Source organism: Danio aesculapii, chromosome 10, assembly GCF_903798145.1.
Source record: "Danio aesculapii chromosome 10, fDanAes4.1, whole genome shotgun sequence".
Lineage (NCBI taxonomy): Eukaryota > Metazoa > Chordata > Actinopteri > Cypriniformes > Danionidae > Danio > Danio aesculapii.
The window spans coordinates 38,337,343-38,351,109 of record NC_079444.1 but is presented as its reverse complement, the minus strand read 5'-3'; the positions used below and the strand labels follow the sequence as shown (position 1 = coordinate 38,351,109).

Here is a 13,767-nt window from a genome sequence, read left to right as displayed (position 1 = left end):
AGTTTATGAACTAGATAGTCAAATGAATTTGTCATGGTTTTAATTTGACCGTTTACTCTGTAAAAAAATTTCAGATTTTGGTGACACGTCCTGAAAATGCTCAAGACAGCACTATATACTATTTGCACAGCCATTTGAACACTACAGTAAAGTTAGACATCACTGAGTTTAGTGAGGTATCTGAGTACAAGACACTGAATATGTGTTTCACATTTTACTGCATTTGCTCTTTGCAATCCTAATTTATTCACAGCATTGTGCAAAAGAATAAACGCACCATTATTTACAACAAACATACACTTCCTTTGGGTAGAGCTGTGCACAATTGTAAACAATACCACAGTACATATTGGAACTGAACATACAACATACACAGGTCTATAAATCATTCATGAAACTGTTCAATTTAGAAGAGATTTTCTGAAAAAACTATTTGAAATTTTTTATAAAACTTGCTTGACAGACTTTGACGAGTTTAACATTTTAGTATGTAATGACTCAAGTAATGAAATGAGGGCTATTAGTTTTATATGAAATGACTATTCAGCATTCACAAGTTAATTTTGACTGACATGACATAAGCAAATGATAATGTTATAAACAGCAGAGAGTTGTATGAAAGCAATTGATGCATGTTCAAAAGCATTCGCAATTTGTTGGAAGGAATGAGAGACTGCTACTATGATGTGCACAAAAAACTAATTGTTTTAAGAAATGCATGCACTGTTGTGCAAATGTAAACAGTGTTGTGAGAAATGCACCAAAGCCACTGAGAAAAACCATAAATAGCTGGAAAATCAAACCTAGGAGAAAATCTAATGGTAAAAAGAAATCAAATGCAAACAAAACATGTGCTCATGTTCAGATTGGAAAGAAAAGAAAGAATGTTCACCAACATGTAGTCAAGCGATGGTGAGTAAATCCCCAGATAACTCGAATATGTGTCCCTGCGAAACAGACAAATGTTGCACATTTTACAAAACAATCACACCCAAATGCATTAGACTAGGGGTGCCCAAACACCTGTAGGGCCGGTGTGCTGCAGATTTTAGCTCCAACCTGCCTTAATACACCAGCAAGATATTTATAGAAAGCCTAGAAAAAGCTTAATTAGCTAGCCAGGTGTGTCTGATTGGGGTTGTAACAAAATTTTGCAGGACACCAACCCTCCAGGACTGAGTTTGGACTATGTGTAACTATTTAAAAGCAGGCGGTGGCTAAGATTTTTACGGTAACACTTTACAATAATGTTGTATTAATTAAATGTTGTATTAATGTGTTTATTAACATGAATAAACAATGAACAATACATTTATTACAGTATTTGTTCATGTTTGTTAATGTTAGTTAATGGATAGTTAAAGTCAGGGGCATTGCTAAACCCAATTTACTGGGGCATGTGCCCCAGTAAAAATTTCCAGTGCCTCAGTAAATGCATTGAGATATGATTTACTTCATTTGCAAGTGTATTTATTAAGAGTGGTAATTCCGAAATAAAGATGTTATTCTCTAAGTGCAATCGAACCAACGCTGGTGAAAGCAATGTAATCAAAAAGCAAACTGACGTGTGCGCAGAGAACCCGCGCGCCTCTCGCACACGCTGCTCTTCTGCCGGTGTGAGTCCCGGTAGTTAACATGCGCGCCAAAAAAGCAGGCTACTTGCTTGTAACGCGCCGCTCATGCGTTGTAAAACCGGCGTAACAGCCTTTTTTGTTTTGCAAGTCGTCAAAACTAAAGCTTAAACAATATGATGGTGATCTTACTAAGCATGCCTCCTGATAGACTAATAGAAAGGAGGGATGACGAGTCAGGGAGGTAACCTAATTCTCTGCCATGTGTCAAGTCTAAGACAACAGATAATTCTATAACACATCTTTTTTTGTATTTTATTGAATTGTCTATATAATCATACACTGATTCTATATACATCTATATAGATATATAAATATATATATATATATCTATATAGATATATCAATATATATCAATATATATCTATATATCTATATCTATATATATATATATATATATATATATATATATAGATAGATAGATAGATAGATAGATATTTATCTACAGTATATCTATATATCTATTTATATATATCTATATATCTATTTATTTATATATATTTATATATATCTATATATATATGCTTGTTAACATTAATTAATGCACTGTGAGTTAACATGAAAAGACAATGAATGACTTTAACCAGTGGCGTTGCTAGACATAAACGCACCCCCTTCCCCATCTCCCCCACACACACTATATATATATATATATATATATATATATATATATATATATATATATATATATATATATATATATATATATATATATATAGTGTGTGTGGGGGAGATGGGGAAGGGGGTGCGTTTATGTCTAGCAACGCCACTGGTTAAAGTCATTCATTGTCTTTTCATGTTAACTCACAGTGCATTAATTAATGTTAACAAGCATGAATTAGCATTTAATAATGCATTAGTAAATGTTGAACTATGATGTTTGGTTAATTATTAGCTCACGTCAGTAAATGAATAAACTAATGAAATCTTATTGTAAAGTGTGACCATATTTATTTGATCAAATCTACTAACTTGTATCCGATCTCCTCACAGGCTTGCTTGGCCAGGTTGTTATTAAATCCATCTGAACACACATTTTTCCAATTAGCGCTCACATTTGAGTACTTCTGAAGGAGGAAATTAGGTCCGTACAGACGATCTACAAAAACAAGACACCACAGTTCAGATACTGTACAGTTGAGTTTAGGAAAGAACACATCATTACATATGATGACAGGACATGATCTCACAGCATTGAGCTTCATCTTCTCCTGACGGACAGTCCACCGTACCGTCACACCACAGCGACACACTGACACACTTCTTATCTGCTTCACACATCCGTCCTTGCAAACATGCAAACACACCTATAATACAGATAATGAACATGTTTATTTGTTTATTTTTTTATGCCATATCAGCAGCAGTAAATTAATGGCAAAACTTATACAATCACGCCTATAATACACATAGAGAACATGTTTGTTTATTTATTTATTCAATTTTTCATTCGTTTTTAATGTCATATCATCAGCATTGGCTATATTCATGGCAAACCCTTTACAAACACACCTATAATACACATGGAGAACATGTTTATTTATTTATTTATTTATTTATTTATTTATTTATTTATTTATTTATTTATTCATTCATTCATTCATTTTAATGCTTAGCAGCAGCATTGGCTATATTAATGGCAAAACCTATACAAACACACCTATAATACACAGAGAACATTTATTTATTTGTTTATTTATTTATTTGTTCACTCATTCATTCATTCATTTTTAATGCCATATCAGCAGCATTGGCTATATACACGGCAAAACCAATATAAACACACCTATAATACACGTGGAGAACATGTTTATTCATTCATTCGTTCATTTTTATTGCCTTATCAGCAACATTGGCTATATTCATGACAAAACCTATACAAACACACCTATAATACACATAGAGAAAATGTTTATTTATTCATTCATTTTAATGCCTAATCAGCAGCTATATATTTATGGCAAAACCTATACAAACACAATTTTAATACACATAGAGAACATTTATTTATTTATTTATTTATTTATTCATTCATTCATCCATTCATTCATTTTTAACGACATATCTGCAGCATTGGCTATATTCACAGCAAAACTTATACAAACACACCTGCAATACACAGAGAATATGTTTATTTATTTATTTATTCATTCATTTTTAATGCCTTATCAGCAGCATTTGCTATATTCATGGCAAAACCTATACAAACACACCTATAATACACATAGAGAACATGTTTGTTTATTCATTCATTCATTCATTCATTCCTTCATTCATTCATTTTTTAATCCCTTATCGTCAGCATTGGCTACATTCATGGCAAAATCTATTCAAACACACCTATAAAACTCATAGAGAACATGTTTATTTATTTATTTATTTATTTATTTATTCATTCATTCATTCACTCATTCATTCATTCATTTTTTTCAAATGCCATATCATCAGCATTGGCTATATTCGTGGCAAAACCTATACAAACACAACTATAATACACACAGAGAACTTTTTAAAATGTATTTATTTATTTATTTATTTATTTATTTATTCATTCACTCATTCATTCAATCATTTTTTTAATGACATATCATCAGCATTGGCTGTATTTGTGGCAAAACCTATACAAACACAACTATAATACACACAGAGAACTTTTTAAAATGTATTTATTTATTTATTTATTTATTTATTCATTCACTCATTCATTCATTCAATCATTTTTTTAATGACATATCATCAGCATTGGCTGTATTTGTGGCAAAACCTATACAAACACAACTATAATACACACAGAGAACTTTTTAAAATGTATTTATTTATTTATTTATTTATACATTCACTCATTCATTCAATCATTTTTTTAATGACATATCATCAGCATTGGCTGTATTTGTGGCAAAACCTATACAAACACATCTTTAATACAAATAGAGAACATGTTTGTTTGCTTGTTCGTTCATTCATTCATTCATTTTTAATGCCATATCAGTAACATTAACTATATTCATGCATTGGCTATATTCATGGCAAAACCTAGACAAACCCACCTATAATACATATTGAGAACATTGTTTGTTTGTTTGTTTATTTATTTATTTGTTTAATCATTCATTCATTCATTGTTAATGTCATATCAGGAGCATTTGGCTATATTCATCTCAAAAACTTTACAACACACCTTTAATACACATAGAGAACATGTTTGTTAGTATTTATTAATTCATTGTCTCTCTCTCTCTCCCTCTCTCTCTATGAACCACCAACTATTCCAGCCTATTTTTTACACAGCGGATGCCCTTATAGCCGCAACCCAGTACTGGGAAAAACCCATACACTCTCACATTCACACACCTTCTTACTGGCGGCGACAGTGCTTACCACTGAGCCACTGTGCCACCATGTTTGTTTTCTAAATGGTAATTATTTCATTTATTTACAAATGGATTCACCTCATACAATTTGTTCTTTCCAGATTCATCCCATTCCATTTACATTGAGAACACGAGAACAAAGATAAAACTGGGTGGATTTGTGTTTAGGACATACAAAGAATGATTTTCTTACCATAAAACCAAAGCACTGCAACTACGACTCCAGCAATGACCAGCAGGGTGATGACTGTGCCCACGATATACGGCCATTTTTTTCTCCTGGAAACTGTTGGAGAGTCAAATGATGATTCAATCAAAAATCTGAATGTGTAAATATCTTAAAAGGTGCACAATATAGAATATTTACATCTGAACATCACTCTCGGAAGTGTGGACATCATATGGGTGTTTGTTGTGAAAATATACAGGTAGCTTTATACAACAAAACACAAACCATTTGGAGCAAGCCAGAGGTCAGTGCAAGTCTACAGTTAATGATTTGCTGACTCAAATGATCCATTCAAAGCAAGTTCACAGTCAATGATTCAAATGATCTATTTGAAGTGAGCCTATAGTAAGTGACTCGCTTATTCAAATGATCCGTCTGAAGTGAATCTCCAGTTAACAAAATAATAATTGATTCAAATTGTTCTGGTCAGAGCAAGTCTACAGTTAATGATTCACTGATTCAAATGACTCATTTAAAGCAAGTCTACAGTCAAAGACTCAATGATTCAAACAATATATTTTGAGTAAATTTCCAGTTAATGATTCACAGATTCAAATGATCTAGTTGGAGTAAGACTACAGTGAGTGACTCACTGATTCAAATGATATGTTTGGACTAAGCCTACAGTGAGTGATTCACAGATTCAAATGATCTGGAGTGAATCACCTGCTATCAAATTATTGATTGATTCAAATTGTTCCGGTCAGAGCAAGTCTACAGTTAATGACTCACTGATTAAAACAATCTGTTTAGAACAAGTCTAAAGTTACTGACTCACTTATTTAAATGATCCAACCACCGTGAGTCTAAAGGTAAGGAATCACGGATTCAAATAACATGTTCAGAACAAGTCCAATGCTTATGATGCATTGATTCAAATGAACCATTCAGGGCAAGTCTACAGTCAGTGACTTGCTGATTCAAATGATTCATTCAGAGCATGTCTACCGTCAACTACTCACTGATTCAAACAATCTGTTCAGAACAAGTCCAAAGTTAATGACTCACTTATTTCAAATGATCCATGCAGAGCAAGTCTACAGTAAACGACTCACTGATTCAAATGATTAATTCAGGGTGAATCTACAGAAAACAAATTCACTGATTCAACTGAGCTGTTCTGGATAAATCCAAAGTTAATGACTTACTGATTCAAACCATCCATTCAGGGCAATTCTACATTCAGTGACTCTCTGATTCAATGATCCCATCAGAGCATGTCTACAGTCAATAACACACTGATTCAAACAATCTGTTCAGAACAAGTCTAAAGTCAATGACTCAATTGTTCGAATGATCCATTCAGATTAAGTCTACAGTCAATGAGTTACTTATTCAAATGATCCATTCAGAGCAAGTCTACAGTAAACGACTCACTGATTCAAATGGCTAATTCAGGGTGAATCTACAGAAAGCAAATTCACTGATTCAAATGATCTGTTCTGGATAAATCCAAAGTTAATGACTCAATGATTCAAATCATCCATTCAGAATAAATCTAAAGTAAATGACTCACTGATTCAAACAATCTATTCAGAACAAGTCCGAAGTTAATGACTCACTTATTCAAATGATCTATTCAGAATAAATCTAAAGTAAATGACTCACTGATTCAAACAATCTGTTCAGAACAAATCCAAAGTTAATGACTTTCCAGAGTTAATGAGTTCGTCTATACAGTATCTAATTCAGCCCACAACTGAATAAATGAATAAAGCAGCATGACATACCTTTGTGGACTGGATTGGTGTCCAGGTAGACTGTGGGTGTGACTGTATGGTGAGTGTTAATGGGTGCTGGTTGAGGTGTGTAGTGAGGCAGGCTGTGCGCAGGTGAGAATCTCTCTGAAGGTGAAAGCACATGGGGATTTTGAGGTTGATACCGAGGGTTTGGAGGACCGGGGTACTGAGATAAAGCCGGGTATACTCTGGAAGACGGTGCAAATGGAGGTGGCCGCTGCTCCTCATCATGGAAACCATAGTTGACATGAGAGACATTGTCGTAGATCTGGAAACATTTTATTCAAAATTGATCAAAAAGTCATTTAAAACCTATTTTGCTTCCATAATATAACAAGAATTTGATTCGGAAAAATAAAACATACAGTTGAAGTGAAAATTATTATCCCCCTGTTTATTTTTTCCCCAATTTCTGTTTAACGGAGAGAAGATTTCTCAACACATTTCTAAACATAATAGTTTTAATAACTCATTTCTAATAACTGATTTATTTTATCTTTGCCATGATGACAGGAAATAATATTTGACTAGATGTTTTTCAAGACACTTCTATACAGCTTAAAGTTACATTTAAAGGCTTAAGTAGGCTAATTAGGGTAACTAGGCAGGTTAGGGTAATTATGGCAAGTTATTGTATAACGATGGTTTGTTCTGTAGACAGTCAAAAATATATAGCTTAAAGGGGCTAATAATATTGACCTTAAAATTGGGTTTAAAAACTTATAACTGCTTTTATTTATTCTAGCTGAAATAAAACAAGAAAGACTTTCTCCAGAAGAAAAAGTATTATCAGACATACTGTGAACATTTCCTTGCTCTGTTAAACATAGTTTGGGAAATATTTAAAAAAAGAAAAAAAAATTCAAAGGGGGGGCTAATAATTCTGACTTCAACTGTATATACAGTAACTTAACTGTGAAAAGACCATCTTACTACATTGTTTTACAGTATGACTAATGATAACAATGTACAAACTGTTCCAGGAAATGATTGCATAGTAAATAACTTTCCAATTTCCAATCACAAGACTCACCCCAACTGTAAATATAATTAATGATATCGTCTGAATAATATATTAGTTTTTCCCAACAGCCCAAATGTCCACTTGGCAATGAATACTGAATAGTGTGTTTGTGTTAAATGCTGAATATAATGTAATAAGAACAGTAACAATACAATATATTGTTGGTATTACTACTATTATTATGATGATGATGATGATGATGATGGCAGTAACTATATGCAATATAAAAATATTATTAACAAATTTAACTGCGGAATATAACATTTTACAACAATACCAATGCATAATAATAATTCATTCATTCATTTTCTTTTCGGCTTAGTCTCTTTATTAATCTGGGGTCACCACAGTGGAATGAACCGCCAACTTATCCAGCACGTTTTATGCAGTGGATGCCCTTCCAGCCGCAACCCATCCCTTGGAAATATCCATACACACTCATTCACACACACACACTCTTACACTACGGTCAATTTTAGCATGCCCAATTCACCTATAGCGCATGAGTTTGGACTTGTGGGGGAAACCAGAGCACCCCGAACACGGGGAGAATATGCAAACTCCACACAGAAATGCCAACTGGCCCAGCCAAGGCTCTAAATAGTAACCTTCTTGTTCTGAGGCGAACGTGCTATCCACTGCGCCACCGCGTTGCTGCATAATTATAATATACAATATTTTCTTATTATTAACATAATAACATTATTATAAATTAGAAATATCCATTGCATAATGATAATGATGATGATGTAAATGTACAATGTAATACTAAAATAATAATAATAATAAGAATAATAATAAGAAGAAGAAGAAGAAGAAGAAGAAGAAGAAGAAGAAGAAGAAGAAGAAGAAGAAGAAGAAGAAGAAGAAGAAGAAGAAGAAGAAGAAGAAGAAGAAGAAGAAGAAGAAGAAGAAGAAGAAGAAGAAGAAGAAGAAGAAGAAGAAGAAGAAGAAGAAAAAGAAGAAGATTGAGAATGATAATAGGGGGCGTCACAGTGGCTAGCACGATTGCCTCACAGCAAGAAGGTCGTTGGATCGAGCCTTGGCTGGGTCAGTTGGCATTTTTGTGTGGAGTTTGCATGCTCTCCTCCCGGTGCTCCGGTTTCCCCCACAGTCCAAAGACATGTGGTACAGTTGAATTGGGTAAGCTAAATTGTTCGTAGTGTATGAATGGGAGTGTATGGGTGTTTCTGTATGAATGGGAGTGGATGAGTGTTTCCCAGTGATGGGTTGCGGCTGGAAGGGGATCCGCTGCATAAAACATATGCTGGATAAGTTATCAGTTCATTCCGCTGTGGCGACCCCGGATTAATAAAGGGACTTAGCTAAAAAGAAAATGAATGAATGAATGATAATAATTGGTATTATTATTATTAAAATTATAAATTATGTATAGAGAATTGATTAATAATTAATATATATACTGTTATATATAATTTGTATTATTCATAATACACTCAAAAATGACTTTTGCTGCTTGTTCAATCTACTTATTTAAAATGAGTTGAAAACACAATTCTTGATGGGTTTTTTTTTTTTACAACTTAATTGTTTTATGTTCAGTTCACTTAAATTTGTAAAAAAAAAATATGTTAACTTAATCGATTTCAGTTAGGACAACAGGAAGAAATTGTGTGGAACCCTGCATTCTTTACAGTGTATGGCAGGAACTAAATACTATCCAGTTAATATTATATTAGCAAAGAATTATTGTGGATAAAAACCACAAATCACAACAGTTTTTATTTTTTTATTTATTTTTATTGTACTAATTATAGTACAAATTCATTGTAAAAAAGTTGACTCAACTCAAAATTGTAAGGAAGCTTGCTGCAGAGCTTTTTTGAGTTGACTCCACTTTCAACCCAATACTGCACTTGACTCAATTTAAGTTTTTTTTACAGTGTACATCATTTCCCACCATGAAATATTAATATTTTGACAATTATTTTACTGTACGATGTTATTATTACCTAATATTATATGTGATCATCTTTAATATTTAGTAATCAATATTGTTCATTTACAAAGTTCCTCTTTTAGAACTTTTGTTGTTAAAGTTGTTTTGTTGTGAAGTTGTTAAACAGCCTATTTTCTTTCTTTTTTTTAATGCCAAGCATGAATTCAGGAACAAAATTTATTCGCCCAGAACTACCTTTTCAGATAATACTTCCTCATGAAAAATCTTTTTTATTTAAATGTACATCAATACTACCCCAGTAAACTCTCATCCAAAAGTCAGACTACGGTTTATTGTGTTGCTAATGCAGACACATAGACATCACCTCAATATATAACCAATGTTGGGGTAACACATCACAAGTAAAGCGAGTTACGTACTAACATTACTTTTCTAAGTAACAAGTAAAGTAATTACTTTAAAAAATAAGTAATAATATTGGAGTTACTTTTTTGAAAATGTAACACGAGTAACTTTTTAGATTAATATGTACATTTAAAAATAGTTTGGTGAATTACAATTAGTGTGATCACGTTGAATCACAATCAATGAGACAATGAGCTCCGTGCAGGGACAGACAAAAACCAAGACGACAGAGCCTCACATTTCTGTGATGGAAGTATTTTCATTATTCTCATTATTTTAAACACATGGAAGAATCCTCTATTTAAAAAAGAATAATACCCTGCAAGTTCCGAAACAGATCAAGCCTCAGCCAGGTCAGAAAAAGTAACGCAAAAAATAATTCAAAAGTAACATAACACATTACTTTCCATAAAAAGTAACTGAGTAATGCAATTAGTTACTTTTTTGAGGAGTAAATCAATATTGTAATGCATTACTTTCTAAAGTAACTTTCCCCAACACTATATACAGTATATTCGTAAAGTCTTTTCCCACATTTTTCTGTTACAGCCTTATTCTAAAAATGGATTAAATTCATGTATTTCCTCAAAATTCTACACACAATACCCCATAATGACAATGTGAAAAAATATATTTTTGAAATTGTTGCAAATTTATTAAAAATAAAAAACCTAAAAAAATCACATGTACATCAGTATTGACAGCCTTTACTGTGAAGCTCTAAATTGAGCTCAGGTACATTCTGTTTCCACTGATCATTCTTGAGATGTTTCAGCAGCTTAATTGGAGTTCACCTGTGGTCAATTCAGTTGATTGGACATGATTTGAAAAGGCATACACCTGTCTATATAAGGTCCCAGGGTTGATAGTGCATGTCAAAGCACAAACCAAGCATGAAGACAAAGGAATTGTCTGTAGATCTCCGAGACATAATTGTCTTGAGGCACAAGGCTGGGGAAGGTTACAGAAAAATTTCTGCTGCTCTGAAAGTTCCAATGAGCACAGTGGCCTCCATCATCCATAAGTGGAAGATGTTTGAAACCACAAGGACTCATCCTAGAGCTGGCCGGCCATCTAAGCTGAGTGAGCAGGGAAGAAGGGCTTTAGTCAGTGAGGTAATTAATAACCCGATGGTCACTCTGTCTGAGCTCCAGTGTTCTTCTGTGGAGAGAGGAGAACCTTACAGAAGGACAACCATCTGTGCAGCAATCCACCAATCAGGCCTGTATGGTAGAGAGGCCGGACAGAAGCCACTCCCTGCCTGGAATTTGCCAAAAGGCATCTGAAGGACTCTCAGACCATAAGAAACTAAATTCTCTGGTCTGATGAGACTAAAATTGAACTCTTTGGAGTGAATGCCAGGCTTACGTTTGGAGAAAACCAGGCACCGCTCATCACTAGGCTAATACCATCCCTACATTGAGGCATGGTGGTAGCAGCATCATGCTGTGGGGATGTTTTTTAGCAGCAGGAACTGGAAGACTAGTCAGGATAGAGGGAAAGATGAATGAAGCAATGTACAGAGACGGTTCATCTTATAGCAGGACAATGACCCAAGACACACCACCAAAATATCAGTGGAGTGGCTTCACAACAACTCTGTGAAAGTCCTTGAGTGGCCCAGCCAAAGCCCAGACCTAAATCCTATTGAACATCTCTGGAGAGATCTGAAAATGGCTGTGCACCGTCACTTCCCATCCAACCTGACAGAGCTTGAGAGGTACTGCAAAGAAGAATGGGCAAAAATTCCCAAAAACAGGTGTGCCAAGCTTGTGGCATCATATTCAAAAATACTTGAGGCTGTAATTGCTACCAAAGGTGCATCAACAAATTATTGAGCTAAATTATTTTTTTTTTTTTTGAAATTTACAATTTCAGAAACTCTTTTTTCACATTGTCATTATGGGGTATTGTGTGTAGAATTTCGAGGAAATAAATGAATTTAATCCATTTTGGAATAAAGCTGTAACATAAAAAGATGTGGTAAAAGTGAAGCGCTATGAATACTTTCTTGATGCACAGAAACTGCATGTTAACCTATATACAATAACTTTAACTGTTAAAAGCTATTTAAAGTTATTTGTAACTAATAAAACTATATGATAACCAATAACCTTAACTTTTCCAAACTTGATTGTAATGCACTAATCTGCACCTTTTGTAATGCTGCTTTAAAATAATAATTATTGTGAAAAGCGCTATACAAATGAACTTGAATTGAATTGATGAATGCATTTTAAAGGAACATTTAAAATACATTTAATTACAGCACTTATTTTCATGGCCCTCAAAATGAGTCGCCTTCTTTTAAAGATCAAACATCCTTCCACATGAATCATTCATTAAATCCTCAGTTTGTCGTTCGCAGTAAAGTTAATGCTTTACAAATATGAGTTGGCTGACATAAAACAAAACCAACCTCAGTCATATGACTCTGGTGACTAAAACATGTGCCAGAGGACGACGACAAACATGTTAGACTGAAATTGAAAACTGAAGAAAACAACTAAATTATGCACTACCTTTTCCGTTCTGTTCATCTTTATCCTTTGGTTTCGTGTGAAGTTTTGTCAGTCGAAACTCAACTATGACCTGCTGACTGAACACACAGCAGAACAAACATTGATTAGTACTTTGAAATCACTCTTACAGGCTAAAATGTATGATTGATTTCAATAATAAAGCCTTAAACTTACCGGACAGAAGGTTTCTGGTTGTGTTTGCGTCTCTCTGTCACTCTTTCTGTGTATGTGTGTGTGTGCATGTGTGTAATGAACAGCCAACGCCACACCTTTGCTTGGTAAACCAGCTGAAACACTCAGCTGAATGCAAATAGACTGAATATTACTTCATTACACACAAGTCCAGCCTCTTTTTTTTTTACAATGGTAATCTGTCTCTTGCAAAAACCCGAATGACGCCGCTTTGCATTGCAAATGACAAAACAAAGGTGACACAGAAATAGGAAAATATGGAAAATATACTTCCTATAGACTTCCTACACTTGGTCACTGGAGTTTAAATGAGTTTTCAAGATCATAAGAATAAAATAATTTAGCTCTAAATTGATGATTGGTTTGTTGGGATTGGACAATATTTAGCTGAGATATGACTATTTGCTTAAAAAGAATAAGAAAACTGAGGATTCAAATAAAAACCTTTTAAATTGAACACATTAAGTTTTTAGTAATGATATTATTAATCAAATTATATATGTTTACAGTAGGGAATGTACAAATGATCTTTGCTTGATATTTGGAAGACGTTTGGCATAAAATGAAAACGTATCATTTTAAAATTTAGTTTTTATGCATGTAAAACTTTATTTTATTTTATTGTTAAATGTTGAATATAATAATAATAATAATAATAACATTAAAAACAATACAAACTGTTATTAATATCAATACGACAACGACCTACTGCTACAACTACGAAACGACTACT

At 33.5% G+C, this 13,767-nt stretch overlaps 1 protein-coding gene across 1 annotated transcript; it reads right to left on the bottom strand.

Annotated features, from left to right (window-relative positions):
• Nucleotides 1-808: 808 nt before the first annotated feature.
• Nucleotides 809-13,431, bottom strand: tmprss2 (transmembrane serine protease 2). The gene is made up of 7 exons (XM_056467045.1): nt 13,017-13,431; nt 12,843-12,919; nt 6,962-7,238; nt 5,196-5,288; nt 2,822-2,938; nt 2,604-2,730; nt 809-947 (listed from the first exon to the last, which is right to left on the bottom strand). The coding sequence occupies exons 2-7, from the start codon at nt 12,858-12,860 to the stop codon at nt 833-835; spliced, it is 747 nt and encodes a 248-aa protein (XP_056323020.1). The 5' UTR covers nt 12,861-12,919; nt 13,017-13,431; the 3' UTR covers nt 809-832.
• Between the last annotated feature and the right edge of the window lie 336 nt (nt 13,432-13,767).

Coding starts and splice junctions, on each gene's coding strand:
- tmprss2 (XM_056467045.1), bottom strand. Junction 5,289..6,961: donor CACCAATCCAGTCCACAAAG/GTATGTCATGCT, acceptor ACTCTCCAACAG/TTTCCAGGAGAAAAAAATGG. Junction 2,731..2,821: donor AGAAGATGAAGCTCAATGCT/GTGAGATCATGT, acceptor TTGTTTTTGTAG/ATCGTCTGTACGGACCTAAT.